The 23,361-nt window shown below is 43.9% G+C and overlaps 1 protein-coding gene across 1 annotated transcript in view; it reads right to left on the reverse strand.

The window, feature by feature from the left end:
• Window positions 1-528: 528 nt before the first annotated feature.
• Window positions 529-23,361, reverse strand: part of LOC148141480 (NACHT, LRR and PYD domains-containing protein 3-like) — a 93,739-nt gene continuing 70,906 nt past the window's right edge. Inside the window, exons 11-14 of the mRNA XM_087978416.1 lie at window positions 20,537-20,623; window positions 7,488-7,655; window positions 7,037-7,120; window positions 529-1,413 (exon numbers count right to left, since the gene is read on the reverse strand). Coding sequence (XP_087834542.1) covers window positions 1,407-1,413; window positions 7,037-7,120; window positions 7,488-7,655; window positions 20,537-20,623 — 346 coding nt within the window. The 3' untranslated portion in view covers window positions 529-1,406. The remainder of the gene's footprint in view (window positions 1,414-7,036; window positions 7,121-7,487; window positions 7,656-20,536; window positions 20,624-23,361) is intronic.

Consider the following 23,361-nt stretch of genomic DNA (forward strand, 5'->3'; position numbering starts at 1 on the left):
GAAGTGGTGAAGGTTCTTCAACCCACTATAGAAGAAAGCTCTCCTAACTGTGTGTAAACATTCCAAGCATACCGACAGCCTGGGGTGAGATATATTGAAATAAATACTCATCCGCACTCATTGATACACTCACACAATTGTAAATGCAGTCTCACGCTCATAGATACAGTCAGACATGCCTATTAATTCTATCATATCCACTTACCAATATAACAGCACATAAACAGCAGGGAGCCCAGAGTGGGGACCACTGGCAGCAGGGAGCCCAGAGTGGGGACCCTTGGCAGTGTCAAATTGCAGCAAAGCCAAGGTGTCCTGGGGCATCAATGCTGTCATTGCTGTTTCCATTATTCGGAGATGCCGGTGTTGGACTGGGGTGTACAAAGTTAAAAATCACCCAACACCAGGTTATAGACCAATAGGTTTAATTGGAAGCACACCAGCTTTCGGAGCGACGCTCCTTCATCAGGTGATTATCCTCGTGATGAAGGAGCGTCACTCCGAAAGCTAGTGCTTCCAATTAAACCTGTTGGACTATAACCTGGTGTTGTGTGATTTTTAACGCTGCTTCCATTGACATTGATGCAGATAAATACACTTGTTACAATAATCTGCCATATAAACCATGAGCAATATTCAGACCTCGAGGGAAATTGCACTGCTCAATCCTTCCAGTAAACGCACATAACAATCTCGGTTAGCCCAAGAGACACTTATTTGGTTTGATTTGGGAGCGGCAGCTCAAATGATGCAGAGACAGAGAGAATCAAATCATTCCGCCGTGAGGAATAGTCAGACCAGAGCTGGAACCGGAGAGAGAATACTCAGAAACTATCCTGTCTCTTTGACTGACCCATACATTTCAAAGATTGAAAGAGCAGCATGGTGGCTCAACAGTTAGCCTGGCTGCCTCACAGGACCAGGGACCTGACTTGGATTCTCAGGTGTAGCGTTACCTTGTATCTCTGTGGGTTTCCACTGGGTGCTCTGGCTTCCTCCCACAGTCCAAAGAGGTGCAGGTTTGGTGGATTGACCACATTAAACGCATGGTTTTGGGGATAGGCTGGGATACTGTTCAGAGGAATGGTGCAGACACGTTGGGCCTCTTTCCGCACTGCCGGGATTCTATTCTATGAAACAAGTTTTATGTTTGAGCAATGTTTCTTCTCCATTCATTTTGCAGCTGTGGGAATCGCTGGTAAAGTCACTGACATCAATTGCCCCAAGATGTTGCTGTTGGGCTGCCTTCTTGAATCTTTGATTCTTCCCAGTCTGTGATTTTTGAAGTCTGATAAATACAGCGAAACCTTACCATTTATTATCCAAGAGGGAGGAGAGAATGGTCAGACCATAAAGGATCGGAATGTAAAATAAAGCAGGAAACAACATAATGTATTGTAGATCCATCAGATTCTGAAAAACAGTATTAAAAGAATAGAGTTATGTCATAATGAACTGACCCAGAATATCAAACTACCGTCCCTCTGATTAACTGCTGATACCCTTGCTCTGTTAAGGCCAGAAGCCATGCATTATACTCAGTAGCTTAGATGTGGATCATATATGTTTCAGGAACAGGACATTGTTGTCAATGTGAGTACTGAGTCACAATTAAGTAGAATGAATGGCTTTGAGGTATGTAGGGAAGAGGTGTTGGAAATTCTGGAAAGGGTGAAAATAGATAAGTCCCCTGGGCCTGATGGCATTTATCCTAGGATTCTCTGGGAAGCAAGGGAGGAGATTGCAAAGCCATTGGCCTTGATTTTTATGTCCTCGTTGTCTACAGGAGTAGTGCCAGAAGACTGGAGGCTAGCAAATGTGGTTCCCTTGTTCAAGAAGGGGAGTAGGGATAACCATAGTAACTATAGGCCGGTGAGTCTCACTTCTGTTGTGGGCAAAGTCTTAGAGAGAATTGTAAGGGATAGGATTTATGAACATCTGGATAGGAATAATGTGATCAAGGATAGTCAGCATGGTTTTGTGAAGGGCAAGTTGTGGCTCACAAACCTTATTGAATTCTTTGAGAAGGTGACTAAGGAGGTGGACGAGGGTAAAGCGGTAAATGTGGTGTATATGGATTTTAGTAAGGCGTTTGATAAGATTCCCCATGGTAGGCTACTTCAAAAAATACGGAGGTATGGCATTGAGGGTGAGTTGGAGGTTTGGATTAGGAATTGGCTGGCTGGAAGAAGACAGAGGGTAGTAGTTGATGGTAAAGGTTCATCTTGGAGTGCCGTTACTAGCGGTGTTCCGCAAGGATCTGTTTTGGGACCATTGCTGTTTGTCATTTTTATAAATGACCTGGAGGAGGGGCTAGAAGGTTGGTTGAGCAAGTTTGCGGATGATACGAAAGTCGGAGGAGTCGTTGACAGTGAGGAAGGATGTGGCAGGTTACAGTGGGATATAGATAAGCTGCAGAACTGGGCAGAAAGGTGGTAAATGGAGTTCAATGTCGCTAAGTGTAAGGTGATTCACTTTGGTAAGAGTAACAAAAAGATGGGGTACTGGGCTAATGGTCGGATACTTGGTAGTGTGGATGAGCAGAGGGATCTTGGTGTCCATGTACACAGATCTTTGAAAGTTGCCACCCAGGTAAATAGTGCGGTGAAGAAGGCATATGGCGTACTGGCTTTTATTGGTAGAGGAATTGAGTTCCGGAGTCCTGAGGTCATGTTGCAGTTGTATAAGACTCTGGTGCGGCCGCACCTGGAGTACTGTGTGCAGTTTTGGTCGCCATACTATAGGAAGGATGTGGAGGCACTGGAACGGGTGCAGAGGAGGTTTACCAGGATTTTGCCTGGTATGGTAGGAAGATCGTATGAGGAAAGGCTGAGGCACTTGGGGTTGTTTTCATTGGAGAAAAGAAGGTTTAGGGGTGACTTGATAGAGGTGTACAAGATGATTAGGGGTTTAGATAGGGTCGACAGTGAGAACCTTTTTCCACGTATGGAGTCAGGTATTACGGGGGGGTAGGTATAGGACAGATGTTAGGGGTAGGTTCTTTACTCAGTGAGTCGTGAGTTCATGGAATGCCCTGCCAGTAGCAGTGGTGGACTCTCCCTCTTTATGGGCATTTCATAGAACATAGAAGAATACAGCGCAGTACAGACCCTTCGGCCCTCGATGTTGCGCCGATCCAAGCCCACCTAACCTACACTAGCCCACTATCCTCCATATGCCTATCCAATGCCCGCTTAAATGCCCATAATGAGGGAGAGTCCACCACTGCTACTGGCAGGGCATTCCATGAACTCACGACTCGCTGAGTAAAGAACCTACCCCTAACATCTGTCCTATACCTACCCCCCCTTAATTTAAAGCTATGCCCCCTTGTAATAGCTGACTCCATACGTGGAAAAAGATTCTCACTGTCGACCCTATCTAAACCCCTAATCATCTTGTACACCTCTATCAAGTCACCCCTAAACCTTCTTTTCTCCAATGAAAACAGCCCCAAGTGCCTCAGCCTTTCCTCATACGATCTTCCTACCATACCAGGCAACATCCTGGTAAACCTCCTCTGCACCCGTTCCAGTGCCTCCACATCCTTCCTATAGTATGGCGACCAAAACTGCACACAATACTCCAGATGTGGCCGCACCAGAGTCTTATACAACTGCAACATGACCTCAGTACTCCGGAACTCAATTCCTCTACCAATAAAAGCCAGTACGCCATATGCCTTCTTCACCGCACTATTTACCTGGGTGGCAACTTTCAAAGATTTGTGTACATTGACACCAAGATCCCTCTGCTCATCCACACTACCAAGTATCCGACCGTTAGCCCAGTACCCCATCTTTTTATTACTCTTATCAAAGTGAATCACCTCACACTTAGCTACATTGAACTCCATTTGCCACCTTTCTGCCCAGTTCTGCAGCTTATCTATATCCCGCTGTAACCTGCCACATCCTTCCTCACTGTCTACAACTCCTCCGACTTTCGTATCATCCGCAAACTTACTCACCCAACCTTCTAACCCCTCTTCCAGGTCATTTATAAAAATGACAAACAGCAATGGTCCCAAAACAGATCCTTGCGGAACACCGCTAGTGACGGCACTCCAAGATGAACATTTGCCATCAACTACTACCCTCTGTCTTCTTCCAGCCAGCCAACTCCTAATCCAAACCTCCAACTCACCCTCAATGCCATCCCTCCGTATTTTTTGCAGTAGTCTACCATGGGGAACCTTATCAAACGCCTTACTAAAATCCATATACACCACATCTACCGCTTTACCCTCGTCCACCTCCTTAGTCACCTTCTCAAAGAATTCAATAAGGTTTGTGAGCCACAACTTGCCCTTCACAAAACCATTCTGACTATCCTTGATCACATTATTCCTATCCAGATGTTCATAAATCCTATCCCTTACAATTCTCTCTAAGACTTTGCCCACAACAGAAGTGAGACTCACCGGCCTATAGTTACTAGGGTTATCCCTACTCCCCTTCTTGAACAAGGGAACCACATTTGCTAGCCTCCAATCTTCTGGCACTATCCTGTAGACAACGAGGACATAAAAATCAAGGCCAATGGCTCTGCAATCTCTTCCCTTGGTTCCCAGAGAATCCTAGGATAAATGCCATCAGGCCCAGGGGACGTATCTATTTTCACCCTTTCCAGAATTTCCAACACCTCTTCTCTACATACCTCAAAGCCATCCATTCTACTTAATTGTGACTCAGTACTCACATTGACAACAATGTCCTGTTCCTGATTGAATACTGAAAGTATTCATTCAGTGTCTCCCCAATCTCTTCAGCCTCCACACGCAACTTCCCACTACTATCCTTGACTGGACCTATTCCTACCCTAGTCATTCTTTTGTTCCTGACATACCTATAGAAAGCCTTAGGGTTTTCCCTAATCCTACCAACTAAGGACCTTTCATGTCCCCTCCTTGCTGCTCTTAGCTCTCTCTTCAGGTCCTTCCTGGCTACCTTATAACTCTCAATCGCCCCAATTGAACCTTCACGCCTCATCTTTACATAGGCCGCCCTCTTCCATTTAACAAGGGATTCCAATTCCTTATTAAACCACGGCTCCCTCACACGACCCTTTCCTCCCTCCCTGACGGGCACATACTTATCAAGGACACTCAATAGTTGCTCCTTGAACAAGCTCCACATATCAATTACACCCTTGCCTTGAAGCTTACTTTTCCAGGCCACACATCCTAAGTCATGCCTCACAGCATCATAATTTCCCTGCCCCCATCTATAACTCTTGCCCTGTCGTGCACACTTATCCCTCTCCATCACTAGAGTAAAGGTCACCGAATTGTGGTCACTGTCCCCAAAGTGCTCACCTACCTCTAATTCTAACACCTGGCCTGGTTCATTACCCAGAACCAAATCCAGTATGGCCTCACCTCTTGTTGGCCTATCTACATATTGTGTCAGGAAACCCTCCTGCACACATTGGACAAACACTGATCCATCTAATGAACTTGAGCTATAGCTTTCCCAATTAATATCAGGAAAGTTAAAGTCCCCCAGCGGGCATTGGATAGGCATATGGAGGATAGTGGGCTAGTGTAGGTTAGGTGGGCTTGGATCGGCGCAACATCGAGGGCCAAAGGGCCTGTACTGCGCTGTATTCTTCTATGTTCTCTGTTCTATTTACTGCAGTGCAGTTTACACTGAATCAGCAAGTTCTACATTTGTTATTTTTGGTGAATGCAGGAAAATTTATCTGATCAATTCTGTATTTGATATTCTCCAGATGACATGTGCCATTTCAGCAGTTATGAAAACTTATTGTTCAGTTAAAAGTCATACCAATAACAATTGGACAAGTCTGCATTAAATACACTGGCTCAGATATTCTGACTGTGATTGCTATTCCACTTTTTTTTAATGTTAGTACTTGAGATTCACATTTATAGTTGGACATTCAGATTCCAGCCTCATCAGAAATGCACAGTGTAGCTGAAATGAACAGAATTTTCCCTAGTTCAGGGGTACTGGAGAATTCATGCCAATCCTTTTTTGCAAGAGTGCACTGAGTACATGAATTAAACACCCAACAGTACAGCCAGACCCTGACATTTGCTGTGAAAGGCTAATTATGTAAGTTAAGTGTTAGAGTTGAGTGACGCTAGGGCTATGGGCTGGGGATTTTGGGGCTAATTGGAAGGTTTCAGAAAACATCGGGGTTGGAGGAAAGGGATAATGGGCAGTATATGTTAGAACAGGCAATGGCCAAACTGACTGCAAATGGTATTGGGTTGGCGCCCTCATTGTCTAACATTTCCTGGGCAACTATTAACTGTACAGAATTAGAACCTTCAATTGTTCCAATTTTAATGGATCCTTTAGAAGGGTACCCGATAATGGTCTCACATCAGAGTCTTCAATTCCCCAGGGGATTTCCACAGAGTCTGCTATGTCCAGGTTTCTGCAGGTTCCTGACATGCAATTCCAGTCTGTGCTGCTCCTACAAGTTCCTGGTCACTGGAATTGTTCCTTTCTTACTGAGGTAACTCAGAAAAGTATTTATATTTTCAGTGTAATTCCTTGGTTGCCAATCCACTATAATCTGCAGCAATAGGTGCCCCATACAGTAGATATTTGACCCTTTTGAATGATAGAATACATCCCAGCTGAAACGATCCTATCCTAAACATATGTAGGTTCACTTCCCAAGCAGGGTCCCTGGGCATAGATACCACATAGAAACCAGTGGGACTTCCCCTCCAAGCCCCAAGTATAAATGTCGTACCCCCTTCACAGTCCTGAGTAAGCCCCACAGTGGCTCCTTCCTGGTTGTGTATTTCCCATTGGGGAAACATCGAGACCTGGATATTCTACAGAAGTTGCGCTGTGGGGCCAGGTCTTGACTCTCCTGGCCCTGTGGCTGGGCCGCTGACCTCACAATGGGAGATGACCCTCACTCAGCTCGAGCTGGAGACCTGGCAACAGCCAATAGGATTTCAGCCTGGAGCACGGCCACTTAAAGGGGGGGGGGGGGGGGGGCGGAAATTAGATCAAATTGTTCATACAGTGAGAGAAATTGAAATGCTCACATATGCACACGAAGGTTGGGTTTCAGTGACTGCAGCGATGCCAATTGTGTTCTCCCACTTGAACTGAACTGATTGCTCCAAAATCTGAAATATGAAAATTAAATCAGGAAAAAGTTTAACAATATAAGTAATGGGGGAACTGGAGTTCATAATTCAATGATACCTATAAATATTAAACCTAAAATTTAATGAAAACTTAAAGAACTGAGGATAGTGTAAAACAGAAACTGAAACTGCTGGAAAAGCTCAGCAGGTAGCATCTGTGCAGAGAAATCAGAGTTAACGTTTCAGGTCTGTTTGACTTAGAAGAAAATGTCACTAGACCCGAAACCTTAACTCTGATTTCTCTTCACTGATGCTACCAGACCTGCTGAGCTTTTCCAGCAATTTCTATTTTGTTTCTAAACTTTAAATAATTCTATTCAAACTTCAAATTAACATAAATGCTCACCGAATCTCCTGTAGACTCTTACAGGTCTGTATCAGGTGGAGCAGAGAGGGGATGGATTGGTCTGTGAAGGAGTTCCCCCCCAGATCCAAGTATGTCAACGACTGCTTTGTACTGAGAGCAGAGGCAAGATCTTCGGCACAAGAATCTGAGAGACTGTTATAACCGAGTCTGGGGATCAGAGAGAGTAAAATGAGAAATGAGGGTAAAACCCACCCTTGATGACAATAATGTAGCGTGTAAAGTCCTCAAGATTTGATTTAGAAGAAAAGTTACATTAGTCCTGTAAAATTAATGTCTGAGCGCCATCTGCTTTCATCAGAAATGGAAAAAGCAGCAATTGAAAAGGGTTTAGTGGCAAAGAAAGGGGAGGGGATACGGACAGAAAGAAAGAACAAAATAGAAGCATAGGAGTGATCAGGATAAGGTTGCAAAACAGAACCTCTACATCTTCACTTTCTTGTCCCGAGTTGCTCGGAAGCATGATGGGATAAGTCAGTGGAGTAGGAATAGATTTGGTGCTAGTACTTAAGATAAGGACATGATGTTAGAAAATCCTGTTAACAGGATTGGAATCAGGTGGCTTGGCCACATGGGCAGGGTATGGAGAGTCATGAATGCAATATTGTCAGAGCCAGACAATTACAGTGCAGCCCACTGTAGCTCCAGGTTACACAGAATGCCATCCACCACCAGAACACAGATCTCTTTCCTAAGCACAGCTTCCACCCAGGTGCACAATGGCCCGAGTTCCCAAGTGAATACAGCTTGCTTTTGTTTATTCTTTTACGTGTCTGTGGCAAAGCCAGCATTTATTGCCAGCAAGCTGCTGTCCACCTGCAATGTTGTTCAGAACATAGTGCTAAGATTTTTTTTTCCCAGTGACAGCAAAGGAACAGTGATATAGTTCCAAGTCAGGATGGTGTGCAGCTTGAAGGGAATTTGCAGATGGTGCTGCCTTAACTCTTTTTCCGAGATATCCATACGGTAAGTGGAAGTAGTGCTCAACAGTGCATCGTCCATAAAGTTCCACACAGCTAGCAAAATCCATTGGTACGGAGTGAGTGGATTCCTTTGAACCTGAGATGATGGTATGAAGTTGAAGGCGTGTACTGTACCTTTAAGAGAGACAGTGTTGTTCTGAACTGAGAGATTACAAGCACCTGCGTATATGACTAAATGGCAGTCCAAGAGTGCACTGGAAAATTATAAATGCGTAACATTTGGCTGAGAAATGGATACCTGAGTTTTGGTGGCTGTTTTGACAATTCAAATTTAACCTGTTAAAATTATGCCCAAAGATACTAAAATCCAATCGAGTTTGAATTTATTGTTTTGCCAACATTGAACCAATGAGATGAGCCAAAGCTGGGGGTAAAAGAATGTGGACATTTTGAAAATTGGTCAGAGAGCAACTGCCGCAGAGAGAGAAAAAGCCCTGGAGAGCTAATTGCCCAGCTAATATCTTGGCTCTCAAAGAACTTAGAAAACACTATCAAAGGTACCTTTTCATGTGAAACATAATGGCAGTATAAAGAAAGACAATGACCCAGGGAAATCTCCAGCTGGAAGAGTGAAGACAGTGCCTGTATGGCTTTGAAATGAAGTTGATGTATTTTAATAAGTGCCTTATTGGAAGTGCATTGTTATAGAGTTAGAGGCAGATAATAAGCTGTTAAGAGAAAGGGGGGGGGCGGTGGGTGCTGACTCAGAGTTATGAACAGTTGTTGTTTAATGTTCACTCAGAATTAAAAAATAAATTGATGATATTTCCTTTAAAGAGTGGAATTTGGGAGTTCTCTGTCACTCGTATTTTAACAGATTATGAGGCAAGGTGAGACGAGCTTTTCTGGGTGTTTGGCTTAATTAACAGAGAGTTTAATTTCCGTGTCGTAACAACGATGTTGAGCTGCAAATATTGTTGGAGCATCACTGATTCAGACAAGTCAGCAGCAATTCCACCCCACCCCGCCCTCCCCCACTTCCTTCAAACTAAAGGGGTAGTCATGGGCACCCACATGGGCCTGCTCTACACCAGGTATGTGGAACAGCCCATCTTCCATAGTTACATCGGCACCACTCCCCACGTTTTCGTCTGCTACATCGATGACTGTGTCGGCACCACCACATGCGCTCAAGGACGTTGAGCAGTTCATCAACTTCACAACTACCTTCCACGCCGACCTCAAGTTCACCTGGACCATCTCGGACACCCCCCTGCCCTTCCTGGACCTCTGAATCTCCATATCTGGCAACCAACTTAATATGGACAAACCGATCGACTCCCGCAGCTACCTAGACTACATCTCCTCCCACCCTTACTCCTGTAAAAACGCTATTCCTTACACCTAATTACTCCGCCTCCCTGTATCTGCTCCCAGGAGGATCAATTCCACTCCAGGAAATCCCCGATGGCCTCCTCCTTAAAGGACCGAAATTTCCCCTCCCACATGGTTAACATTGCCCTTCAGCGCATCTCCTCCACTTCCCGTACCTTTGCCCTAGAACCCCACCTCTCCCAACGCAATAATGATCGAACCCTCTCCCTCCCCTCCCCTCCCCTCCCCCCTCCCCGGTCCTCACCTTCCACCCTACCAATCTCCGGATACATTGCATCATACTCTGTCATTTCCGCCACCTCTAAACAGACCTCACCACCAGTGATATATTTCCCTCCCCATCCCTACCTGCATTCCGCAGAGACCATTCCCTCCGCAACTCCCTCATTCGGTCCACATCCCATCAACCCACCCTTCACTCCCAGCATCTTCCTTTGCAACCGCAAGAGTTATAAAACCTGTGCCACACCTCCCCCCTCATCTCCACCTAAGGCCCCAAAGGATCCTTCCACATCTGGTAGAGAATTTCCTGAACATCCAAACACCTCATCTGCTGCATCTATTGTTCTCAATGTGGTCTCTACACTGGGGAGACAGGAGGCAAACATGTGGAATGTTTCAGAGAACATCTCTGGGACACACACACTAAACAACCCCACTGCCCTGTGGGTGACCACTTCAACTCCCCCTCCCACTCAGCCAAGGACATGCAAGTCCTGGGTCTCCTCCACTGCCAAATCCTAGCCACCCGATGACTGGAGGCAGAACACCTCATCTTCCACCTTGGGCCCCTCCAACCATATGGAATTAATGTTGATTTCACCAGTTTCCTCATCTACCCTGCCCTCACCCAATCCTCGACCAAATCCTGCAACCCAGCATCGCTCTCTTGAACTGTTCTTCCTTCCCATCTATCTGCTCCACCCTCCTTTCTGACCTGTCACTATCACGCCCACCTCCATTGACCTGTGACATTCCGAGCTACCTTCCCTCTGGCCCCACTCCCTCCCATTTATCTCGCAGCCCCCTTATGCCACCCCCTCATTCCTGATGAAGAGCCTATGCTTGAAACATCGACTCTCCTGGTCCTTGGATGCTGCCTGATCGGCTGTGCTTTTCCAGCACTAGTACCAAACCTTGATGGCAAACAGAGAGCCTGAAAAAGTCAAGCATCCAGGATTACTGCAATGTGTAGGCATCAGGGAGCTTGCACAGTCAGTAAGGATTTGTTTGCAGCAGTCACAGATCAGTTACATTTTGAGTGTGAAAGTCATTCCTACTGATGATGGCTGCTGTATGTTGTTGGAAGCTTTGTAGAACAGAGTCAGACTGGTCTGAGATGCATTTGTTTTAATGCGAGAAGTGTAGTAGGTAAGGCACATGAATGTACTTGGATTAGTACCTGGGAGTATGATGTTATTGCTATTACTGAGACTTGGTTGAGGGAATGGCATAATTGGCAACTAAATATCCCACAATATAGATGTTTCAGGCAGGACAGAGACGGAGGTAAAAGGGTTCGAGGAGTTGCATTATGGACAATTCAGGCAGTGAGGCAATATGCACAGAACTCAGAAACAGTGTGGGAGGCTTTTAAAGAGATTTTGACTAGAATGCAGTGAAGACATGTCCCTGTGAATATGAGGGATAGAAATGGCAAGATTAGGGAATCATGGATGACAGGTGAAATTGTGAGATGACCTAAGAGGAAAAAGGAATCATACATAAGTCAGACCTCCATTTTAACAGCAGGAGTGAGGACTGGAGGGCTGCTGGGTAAATAAAGTAATATATTTGGTGTTTGCTTTACCCGGAACACTATTAAAGTAAAGTAGTGTTTCCAATTCATTCTCCTTCTCTAATCTAATAAAAAAGGTTCTATGTGCTGGATTGGTAAGGTGTCTAATTTTTATTTTGTTTTGATTTATGAGAGGTGGCAAATAGAGTTTAATGTGGAAAAGTGTGAGGTGATTCAATTTGGAAGGAGCAACAGGAATAGAGAGTACGAGGTTAATGCTAAGATTCTTGGTAGTGTAGATGAGCAGAGAGATCTTGGTGTCCATGTGCATAAATCCCCAAAAGTTGCCACCCAGGTTGAGAAGGTTGTTAAGAAGGCATATGGCGTATTGGCTTTTATTGGTAGAGGGATTGGGTTTCGGAACCCTGAAATTGTTGCTTGGTATGGAGGGAATAGATAAGGAGATGCTCAGGGACTTGAGGCAGTTTTCATTAGAGAGAAGGTTTAAAGGTGACTTAATTGAGACATAAAAGATTAAGAGAGGGTTAGATAGGGTGGATGGTGACAGCCTTTTTCTTCAGATGGTGATGGCCAGCATGAGGGGATATGACTTTAAATTGAGGGGTGATAGATATAGATCAGATGCCAGAGATGGTTTCTTTATTCAGAGAGTAGTAGGGGCGTAGAACGGCCTGCCTGAAACAGCAGTAGTCTTGCCAACTTTAAGGGCATTTAAATGGTCATTGGATAAACATATGGATGATAATAAAGTAATTCAAGTTGGATGGGCTTCAGATTGTTGCACCAACCTGTGAAAACATTGAGGGCTGAAGGGCCTGGACTGTGCTGCAATGTTCTATGTTCTATAAGGTCTAGGCAACTGAAAACAGATGAAGCTTTGGATGAATATCGAGAAAGTCGAACCAATCTGAAAAGAGGAATTAAGAGGGCTAAAAGGGGTGATGAAATGTCTTTAACAAACTAGGTTAAGGAAAATCCCAAAGCCTTTTAATCATATATAAGGAGTAAGAGGGTAACTAGAGAAAGGCTTGGCCCACTCCAGGACAAAGCAGTAAAGTTATGCATGAGTCAATGAAAATGGGTGAGATTCTTAATGAGTACTTTGCCTCAGTATTCAGCAAGGAGAGGGACATGACAGATGACAGGTTCGGGATAGATGCTTGATTACTCTAGGTCAAGTGTTTGATTACTCTAGGTCAAGTGTTTGATTACTCTAGGTCATAAGGGAGCAAGTGTTGGGTATTCTAAAATGAATTAAGGTGGACAAATGTCCAATTCCAGATGGGATCTATCCCAGGTTACTGAAAGAAGCAAGAGGAGAAATAGCTGGAGCCTTAACAGAGGTTTTTGCAGCATCCTTAAAAATGGGTGAGGTCTTGGTGGACTGGAGAATTGCTAATGTCATCCCCTTGTTTAGGAAGGATAGCAGGGTAATCCAGGTAATTATAGACCGATGAGCCTGACATCAGTGGTAGGGAAGCTCTTGGAGAAGATACTGAGGGATAGGATCTATTCCTATTTGGAAGAAAATGGATTTATCAGTGAAAGAATAACCTGGTTTTGTGCAGGGAAGGTCATGTCTTACAAACTTAATAGAACTCTTTGAAGAAGTGACAAAGTTGATTGATGCGGGAAGGGCTGTAGATGTTTTATACATGGACTTTAGTAAGGAGTTTGATAATGTTCTCTATGGTAGGCTGATAGAGGAGGTGAAGTTGCATGGGCCCCAGGGTGTACTAGTTAGATGGATAGAAATCTGGCTGGGCAGCAGGAGACAGAGAGTAGTAGGGGAAGAGAATTTATCAAAATAGAGAACTGTGAGCAGTGGTGTTCCACAGGGATCCGTGCTGGGATCAATGCTGTTTGTGATATACATAAATGATCTAGAGGAAGGTTTTGGTGGTCTGATTAGCAAGTTTGCAGATGTTGTTAATTTTGGTGAAATAGCAGATAATGAAGAGGACTGTCAGAGAATACAACAGAATATGGATGGATTGGAGAGTTGGGCAGAGAAGTGGCAGATGGAATTCAATCTGGGCAAATATAAGGGGGTGCATTTTGGAAGATCCAATTCAACAGCGAACTATATGGTCAATGGAAGAGTCCTGGGGGAAACTGATGTATAGAGAGATTTGGGTGCTCAGGTAGCAATGCAGGTCGATAGAGTGTTCTAGAAGACATACAGCATGCTTTCCTTCATCGGACAGGGTACTGAGTATAAGAGTTGGCATGTCATGTTACAATTGTACAAGTCTTTGGTTCGGCCACATTTGGAATACTGTATACAGTCCTGGTCGCCATATTACCAAAAGGATGTGGTTGCTTTGGAGAAGGTGCACAGGAAGTTAACCAGGATGTTGCCTGGTATGAAGAGCGCCAGGTATGAAAAGCGGTTAAGTAGATTAGGATTATTTTCATTAGACAGAGAGGCTGAGGGGGATCTGATTGAGGTCTACAAAATCACGCGAGGTATACATAGGGTGGATAGCAAGAAGGTGGTGGGTGCCTGGAACGTGTTATCAGCGGAGATGGTAGAGATGGGTATTTAAGATATATCTAGACAGATACATGAAGGAGCAGGGTGTAGAGGGATACAGACCCTAAGAAAACAGGCAACAGGTTTAGATAGAGGATCTGGATCGGCACAGGCTTGGAGGGCCTGTTCCTGTAATGCGGTGACCAGAACTGTACGCAATACTCCAAGTGTGACCGCACAAAAGTTTTGTACAGCTGCAGCATGACCTCACAGCTTTGAAACACAATCCCTCTACCAATAAAAGCTAACACACCATCTGCCTTCTTAACAACCCTATCAACCTAGGTGACAACTTACTGGGATCTATGGACACCAAGATCTCTCTGTTCATCTACACCATCAAGAATCTTACCGGTAGCCCAGTACTCTTCATTCCTGTTGCTCCTCCCAAAGTGAATCATCTCACATTTTTCCACATTAAACTTCATTTACGATCTCTCAGCCCAGCTCTGTGGCTTATCTATGTCCCTCTGTAATCTACAACATCCTTCAGCACTATCCACAACTGTATCGACCTTCGTGTCATCCACAAATTTACTAACCCAAGCTTTTACGCCCTCATCCAGGTAGTTTATAAAAATGACAAACAGCAGTGGCCCCAAAACAGATCCTTGCAGTACCCCACTGTGAACAAGACAGCACATGTCTTGGGCAAAACATAGACAATGTTTAAACTTGGGAAAGAGTAGATTATATAAGACACATGGATAAGAAAACATGAGAGCTGAAGTATGTAATATTGCAATACTTTGTGGAAAGCTTGCAAGTGATTAGGGCGGAAAGCCGCACCAGACAGATATAAACGATATCCAAAGAATGTGAATGCAGATTCAGGACAGGCCAGGTGAGGATGGAATCAAGCAGGTGGGGTGAGAGGGGCAAAAATCCAAACAGAGAGGACACATCAGGTCAGGAAACAAAATCTTCACAGGCGATGAAATTGTGGCTGTCTGGAGAGAAATTGGAAGGTGAATTTTCCAACAAAGGTGCTGATCGGGATGCTGATAGGGAAACTAAGACCTCATTGGTGTGCTGGCTAATATTTGATACAAGACAAGTTCCTGTGTTTTACATTTCCAGAATACAGCTGGGACAGACAATGAATGAAAAGAACAAAACGTTGAAAACACATACATATTGTTTCTCTGGAAACAATTCTTTTAAAAAGAGATTGAATTAAAGGGAATCGGCTAGTATTTCAATTTGGAAACATGGTGAGATGCCTACAGGAATTAATAAATATCTTTTAGAAATCTAAGATGCCCAAATGCTTGGAATCAAATAGAAATGTTTGATTGCTGTTTGAAGAATATTGTAAAAATACTTCATTAGATTGTAAAGGTTCCCTAAGACTCATGATTAAGACAGAATGGCTGCCACGAATGCCTCAGTTAAAACAATGATAGAAACAGCAAATCCAAGTTTTGAGAACTAGAAATTGTTTAAAATCATGCAACACCAGGTTATAGTCCAACAGGTTTATTTGGAAGCACTAGCTTTTGGAGCACTGCTCCTTCATCAGGTGATTGTGGAGAATAAGATTGTAAGTCACAGAATTTATAGCAAAAGTTCATATATTGAAAAAGACCCAAATTGTTTGATAAGTCTCTCATCTTTTAGTATGACCATGTTGGTTTCAGTTCTTTTATATGTAAATCACAAAACATTTTTTAAAAGTTACCAAAAAGTTTTTAAAAATGTTGTGATTTACATATGAAAGAACTGAAACCAACATGGTCATTCTAAAAGATGAGAGACTTAACAAGCAATCCAGGTCTTTTTCAATATGTAATTTCTGTTACACCAGACTGCAAACTTTTGCTATAAATTCTGTGTCTTAGAATCCTATTCTTCATAATCACCTGATGAAGGAGCAGCACTCCGAATAGCTAGTGCTTCCAAATAACCTGGACTATAACCTGGTGTTACGTGATTTTTAACTTAGCACACCCCAGTCCAACACCGGCATCTCCAAATCATTTGGAATAGTTTATTAGATTGAGAACTTTATTGATTTGATTGAGGATATTAATTTTGAATTTATTCATGTTAAAACAAAGTGCAGATAAGACTTGTATATAAGAGATAAAGTTTAGACTGAACAATTAATTGTTTGGGAGCTACAATAAGGACAGCAAATAATACTAACAAGTTAAATACAGTTTAAAGGAGACAACAGTAGGATCTTTTAAGTTCTTTCGATTTGGTATATATTTATGCTTTAATGCCAGGAATTAAGAATTAGGAATTTCTCTTTGAGAGTGAAGTCATCTAGAGGTAACCAATACCATCAAGAGGGAGTGACCATCACATTTTCAGCTGTGGTGGGGAGAAGAACTAACACCTTCAAAACAAACAGAAGTGTCTGGTACAGATTATTATACTCAATATACTCTCACACTTAACAGGCTAACGGCCAGTAGGTATGCCTTTGGGTAGATACATGATTGTGTGGTAGCATGGCGTCAGAGGTCAGGATGGAAGCTATATCACTCTGGGAGAGACACCCCTACAACATGTGGCTATAATTAAGGAATTCGAAGAAGCTACTGGAGGACCACAAGAGGCTACAGACACTACAATTAAAGTATATCAGGTGTGATCAGACTTATCCAGTCAGGTAGCTAATTGGCAAATGTGAAACGAAGCAAGCAGCACAACAGACCCCAAACAACAAATGACAGCAATCGAGAATGAGGAAGTGTAAGCAGGGATACAGAAGAGGAGGAAGGGGAACAATAGCAACAGGAAAAACAAAGAATGGCAAAAAGGCACCGACGAGTCTGATGAAGAGAGGAAAGATGGCAGCACCTTAACCCCAGCTTTTCACAAAAATACACAGCATGGGAGGGAAGCCACATTGAGGAGGAAGAGCAGATTCTTGTGATGGCACGGAATGGGAAGAGGCACAGTAAAGCACTATGTTGATGTATGGTATGTGCTCAGCATAACCTGGGAGCACCAAACAAGGTCCCAGTGTTGTAACAGCCCTGACCAAAGGAGCCATGGGAGCAGTTCCAAATATTCCTCAAGACCACTCACCGGGCAAGGGAAAGGTTTATTGTTTGATTGTTACTGGCCGATTTACAATGTGGATGAAATCTCTTTCACACGAGACTGTTCACCCACACCTCTCACTCAACTAATGGTAGAGGGGGTAATCCCCTCGATGGGGAATACCATTACAGATGGATTCAGATCACAATGAGTTTTAAAGCATTAAGGAATGATTCAGAGGCAACAAGCAATTCAGAAAGCAAAGTCTTCATCGCTGCAGGGGATGGAGTTTAAATTTGAAAAGTCTTACAACAACTCTACAGGGTTTTGATGAGGTTGAACCCAGACTATATTTAACAAAAGGGATGTCAGTACTGGAGGCAGTTCAAAATAGGTCCACAAAATAGGTCCAATTTGTGGGATGTAGATGTTGACTCAAGGATGAGGCTTTTATTCTTAAGAATGAGGGAAGATCTATTGAAACATACAAGATTTTGTGATTGGCAGCTTGACAGAGTAGATGTTGAGTAGATATTTCCACTAGTGTGTGAATCTCAAACTAGGGGGCAGAGTTACAGAAAAAGAGAAAACAGATTTCAAATTGAAATGCAAAAGAACTTATTTTCCCAGAGAATAGTGAATGTTGGGAATTCTCTGGCTCAGAGAGTTGTGGAGCATGGATCACAAACTATCTAAAGAGGAAGTAGAGAGATTTCTGAAATATCAGGGAGTGAAGGGCTTTAAGGAGATAGCACAAAAAATGTCTCAAGTCCTGGGGATCAGCCACAATTTTATGAATGGTGGGTCAGTCTTGAGGGGCCAAATGGCCTACTTCTGGTCCTAAGTTCTCATGAAGTTTGTAAGTTGCTGGGAATGAAATAAAGATTTCACAGCCTCGATCATCTGCAGATCTTGGGAATGGTCATGCGAATGAACAGGATATTAAAGAGAGTGTTAGCTAAAGCTGTACAGAACACAGGGCAGAGATGGACAGATCTGCTACCACATATCTTAAATAGAACTTAGGACAACATTCAGTAGAGCAAAACAGATCAACTCCACATGGATTAATGACAGCAGGGTGATTACTGGTGATGTTATGGCAGAACACAGAGTTAGACGATCAGTGGGAAAGCTGTGCAAGTAGTTGCATGAATTGAAGCAAGAAGTTCGGGGTCAGTCAATATAAATTCCAAGTCAGAAAGAACACTCAGTGCTTCACTATGACGGAAACATTGTCTTTATACCAAACTGTTACTGCTGTATGCAACCAGCATCACCTAGACATATTACCTGTCACAATGAATGCCAATTGCAAGATTGACCTTCCACCTAGAATTGATGGCATTGCTTCATTCCTGACGAAGGGCTTTTGCCCGAAATGTTGATTTGCCTGCTCCACTCTAATCTAGACTTTGATCTCCAGCATCTGCAGTACCCACCTTTGCCCACTTAGAATTGATGCTCATTTGAATAAATGCATCCTCCTTATAATGGATCTAAAAAGCTTGTGAAATCAGTTAACTGCCTGTTTATGAGGGTTAATTACCATCCCATTGGATTCAAGCAAGATCTGTCAGCCAGGCCATCCCCAGTAATATCCACTTCCAATGTGAAAGCATTGGGCTCTCCCCTGAACCACAGCTGCAGCCATTTTTACACAAATCCCAGCCCTCAGCCCATCTCTACATTGCTGATACAATTAAGGCTCATGTCTTCAGGATGTTTTATCCCCTTTTTGTTTTGCACCATCTGTATTTTGATATTTTGCCTTTCTTGCCTTCTGTTACGCACATTCCCCTATTCATTATCCTTCCTCTTTACACTCTCTGCCTAACTACATTTTCTTTTTATTCATTCATGGGATTAGGCATCACTGGCTGGCCAGCATGTATCGTCTGTCCCTAGTTGCCCTTAAGGTGCGGGAAGAGCTGCATCCTTGAAATGCAGCAATCTCCATGCTGTAGGTTGACCCATAACACTGTTAGAGAGGACCTTCTGCTTTGCATTGCCTTTAAGCACTTTCCCCCTTTAAGCAAAGATACCAAGCTTACAATACTACTGACTGCCCTGTTGTTTAGAGCAGAAGTAAAGCAAGGAAATGTTTGCGCCAACTGTACACAGTCATAGGAGAATCAAGGGCAGCCTCTGATACCAGTCCAGGAGCTGGGACACTGTCAGACAGCCGCTTGGGGTGGTCAGTCAGGATCCTCTCCTCATAAGGGAGAAGGAGCTGAACATTGGGCAGCCCACCATCTGTCTTGACTCTCTCTGCCTTATTGTGGGCAATTTTCTGCTGAAATGAGGAAAAGGGATAGATTAAGGGAAATGATAGTGGGTGACACAGCTGTTACAGCTAGCGATGGTGGGAAAAATGTGGTGTGGCCTTCTGAGTAGGCAGCACAGAGACCATGCAGGGTTAAGGATGTGGGGGGGGGGGATTGGGTAAGGGAAGATGGAACAGTATGTACCAGGATGGGTGTGAGGTGCATGCAGCAGCAGAGACAGAGTGACTATGAGGTAGCAGAGAGTAGATTCTGTAATTTACTGTGGGTGGTTTAGAGAAAATCATTGTCCTTCCTCCTACAGTGCAGGACTTTCTTCCAGGCGGCTGAGACCATACTGTTCCAGGTGGCATCCTCAGACCAGGCTCACAGGGTCTGGTGTTGTGGCCTACTCTGTCAGTTCTGGCAGAAGAAAAGGGCCCTGTTCTGCACAACCCCTTTCAATAGGGCCTCCAGTCACCTATCTGTAAGGCAGAGTGCCAAATTCCTCTTATCTATCAAGTTTGGGCAAAATGTAAGTCTCCACAAAGGGCAGTTTTGAACTGGCACTGCTTATCTGGGTGCGCAATTACCTTTCAAAGATACAGCAGGGATGTCAGTCTAATCTATGACATGCGGGCAATGACGGTGAAATCAGGTTAGCAACAGACAAGAGGGGCATTGCAGGGGAGGCTAGGTAGTTAATGAGGCAAGATTGGGAGGATAGCAGAAGACGACTCAAGGTGTCAGAGACAGCAACCCTCGATGATACATGATAACATTGACACTGAGCCAAAACAAAGTAAGATTCAGCCCGTTAGCTTTCTTCAGTTGATCATTAATCAAAAATTTTCAAAAATTAGCTCTTACAGATAGAAAAGCCATAAAATAATTCAATTCACCTTTCCCTTATCGACAACTATTATTTGATGCAAATAGAATATTACAGCATCAGATTTCAATATTAGGTGTTCCTATACCCATCAGTAATTGTGTCTTTTTTGCATTTTGTTCCATGTTCATTTTCATGCTTGATATTAATACTATTACAAATATCCATATTACAAAACATGACAGATAACACTATTCCTGATGACGATGATAATAAACAATGTCAGACGCCCGGTGATTGTAAACAGTCTCTCTCTGGTACTTACCCCAGTCTCTCAATTTTACACTCTGGATTCTTCAGAGCTGCACACAGTAATCTCACTCCAGAATCTCCCAATTTATTAACATAAAATCTGAACATAGAGAGAGAGTGAAAAATGCATTAATAGAACATAGCATGGTACAGCACAAGACAGGCCCTTCAGCCTTCAATGTTGTGCCTACCTTTTATTCTACTCTAAGATCAGGCTAACCTACATATCCTTCATTGTACAATCTTCCATGTATCCATGCAAGAGTTGCTTAAATGTCCCTAAAGTATCTGATTCTACTACCACTGCTGGCAGTGTATTCCACACACCCACCTCTGTGTAAAGAAACTACTTGACATCTCCCCGAAACCTTCCTCCACTCACCCTGAAATTATGCCTCCTCGTGATAGTCATTTCTGCCCTGGGGAAAAAAGTCTCTGGCTATCTACTCTATCTATGCCTCTCATCATCTTGTACACCTCTAGCAAGTTACCTCTCATCCTTCTTCGCTCCAGTGAGAAACACCTCAGCTCCCTCAGCCTTTCTTCATAAGACATGCCCTCCAGTCCAGACAGCATCCTGGTAAATCTCTGCACCCTCTCTAAAGTTTCAATGTCCTTCCTATAATGAGGTGACCAGAACTGAACACAATATTCCAAGTGTGGTCTAACCAGGAATCTATAGAGTTGCAGCATAACCTTGCAGCTCTTAAACTCAATCCCTCTACTAATGAAAGCAAACATACCACATGCCTTCTTCAAAACCCTAACAACTCGAGTGGCAACTTTAAGGGATCTATGGACACAGACCCCAAGGTCCCTCTGTTCCTCCACACTGCTAAAAATCCTGCCTTTAACCCTATATTCTGCAATCAAATTTGACCTTCCAAGGTGAATGACTTCACACTTTTCCAGGTTGAACCCCATCTAACACTTATTAGCCCAGTTCTGCATCCTGGCAATGTCCCGTTGCAACCTACAACAGCCCTCCACACTATCTACCACTCCATCAATGCTCACATCATCGGCAAACTTACTAACCCACCCATCCACTTCCTCACCCAGGTCATTTATAAAAATCACAAAGAGCTGAGGTCCCAGAACCGATTCCTGCGTAACGCCGCCAGTCATCAAGCTCCAGGCTGAATACCTTCCACCTACCACCACCCTCTGTTTTCTATGGGCCAGCCAATTCTGTACCCAGACAGCTGAGTTCTCTGTATCCCATGCTTCCTGACTTTCTGAATGAATCTACCATGAAGAATCTTATCAAACGCCTTGCTAAAATCCATGCCCACCACATCCACTACTCTACATTCATCAATTGTTTCGTCACATTCTCAAGGAGTTCAATAAGATTTATGAGGCATGACCAAGCCCTCACAAAGCCATGCTGACTATCTCTATTCAAGCTAATGCTTTCCAATAAATCATAAATCCTGTCTCTCCAGTACTTCACCCACCACAGACATTAGACTGACTGGTCTGTAATTCTGAGGATCAGCCCTATTCCCTTTCTTGAACAAGGAAATAACATTTTCCACCCTTAAATCATCTAGCACTACTCCAGTGGACAGTGAGGATGCAAAGACCATTGCCAAAGGCACAGTAATCTCTTCCTTCACTTCTGTAGAAACCTTGGGTATATCCCATGTGGCCCAGGGGATTTATCTATCATGACTTTCAAAATTTTCAGCACATCCTCCTTCTTAACATCAACCTTTTCGAGCATATCAGTCTGTGTCACGCCGTCCTCAGAAACATCAAGGTCCCTCTCAGTAGTGAATACTGACGCCAAGTATTCATTCATGACTTCCCGAACCTCCTCCAATTCCAGGTGCAAATACCCTCCACTATCCCTGATCAGCCCTACGCTCACTCCGGGAATCCTCCTGTTCCTCACATAAGCGTAGAATGCCTTAGGGTTTTCCTTCATCCTGTCTGCGAAAGCTTTTTCATGCCCCCTTCTCGCTCTCCTAAGTCCATTCTTCAGTTCCTTTCTGGTTAGGAAAAAGTGAGGACGGCAGACACTGGAGATCAGAGTCTAAAGATGTGGTGCTGGGAAAGCACAGCCAATCAAGCAGTATCCAAGGAGCAGGGAAATTGATGCTTTGAGCATGAGCTCTTCATCAGGAATTAGGGGGATGGTAGTTGGGAACGTGATAGGTAGATGAAGGTGGTGGTGATGGTAATCAGTCAGAGAGGAAGGTGAAGCGAATAGGTGGGAAGGAAGATGGACATTTCAAGAGCGCGGTGCCGAGTTGGAAGGTTTGAGCTGGGATAATTTGGGGGGGTGGGGAAATTAGGAAACTGTGAAGTCCACATTGATTGAGTGTGGTTGGATAGCCCCAAGGCAGAAGATGAGGCATTTTTCCTCCAGGCATCAAGCGGCTAGAGTTTGGCAGTGGAGGCCAGTAGAATATTCTCTGGGACATTCTACACGGGGGGACAGGATGCCAACTTGTCGATTTCACCAGTTTCCTCATTTGCTCTCCCCCCACCTTATCCCAGATCCAACATTCCAACTCAGCATTGCCCTCTTGAACTGTCCTACCTGTTCATTTTCCTTCCCACCTATCCGCTCCACTCCCATCGCCAACCTATCACCATTACCCCCACCTTCATCTACCTGTCACAATCGCAGCTACCTTGCCACCAGACTCACACCCCCTCATCCCCATTTATCTGTCAGCCCCCTTGAGCCACCCTCTCATTCCTGATGAAGAGCTCATGCTCAAAACCTTGGATATTGCCTGACTGGCTGTGCTTTTCCAGCACCATACTTTTTGAGTTCCTTCCTGGCTACCTAGTAACCCTCTGATCCTTGCCTCTTCAACATTT

This window comes from Chiloscyllium plagiosum, unplaced genomic scaffold (assembly GCF_037043375.1).
Source record: "Chiloscyllium plagiosum isolate Xiang-an unplaced genomic scaffold, Cpla_swu_hap1 HiC_scaffold_33, whole genome shotgun sequence".
Taxonomy (NCBI): Eukaryota; Metazoa; Chordata; class Chondrichthyes; order Orectolobiformes; family Hemiscylliidae; genus Chiloscyllium; species Chiloscyllium plagiosum.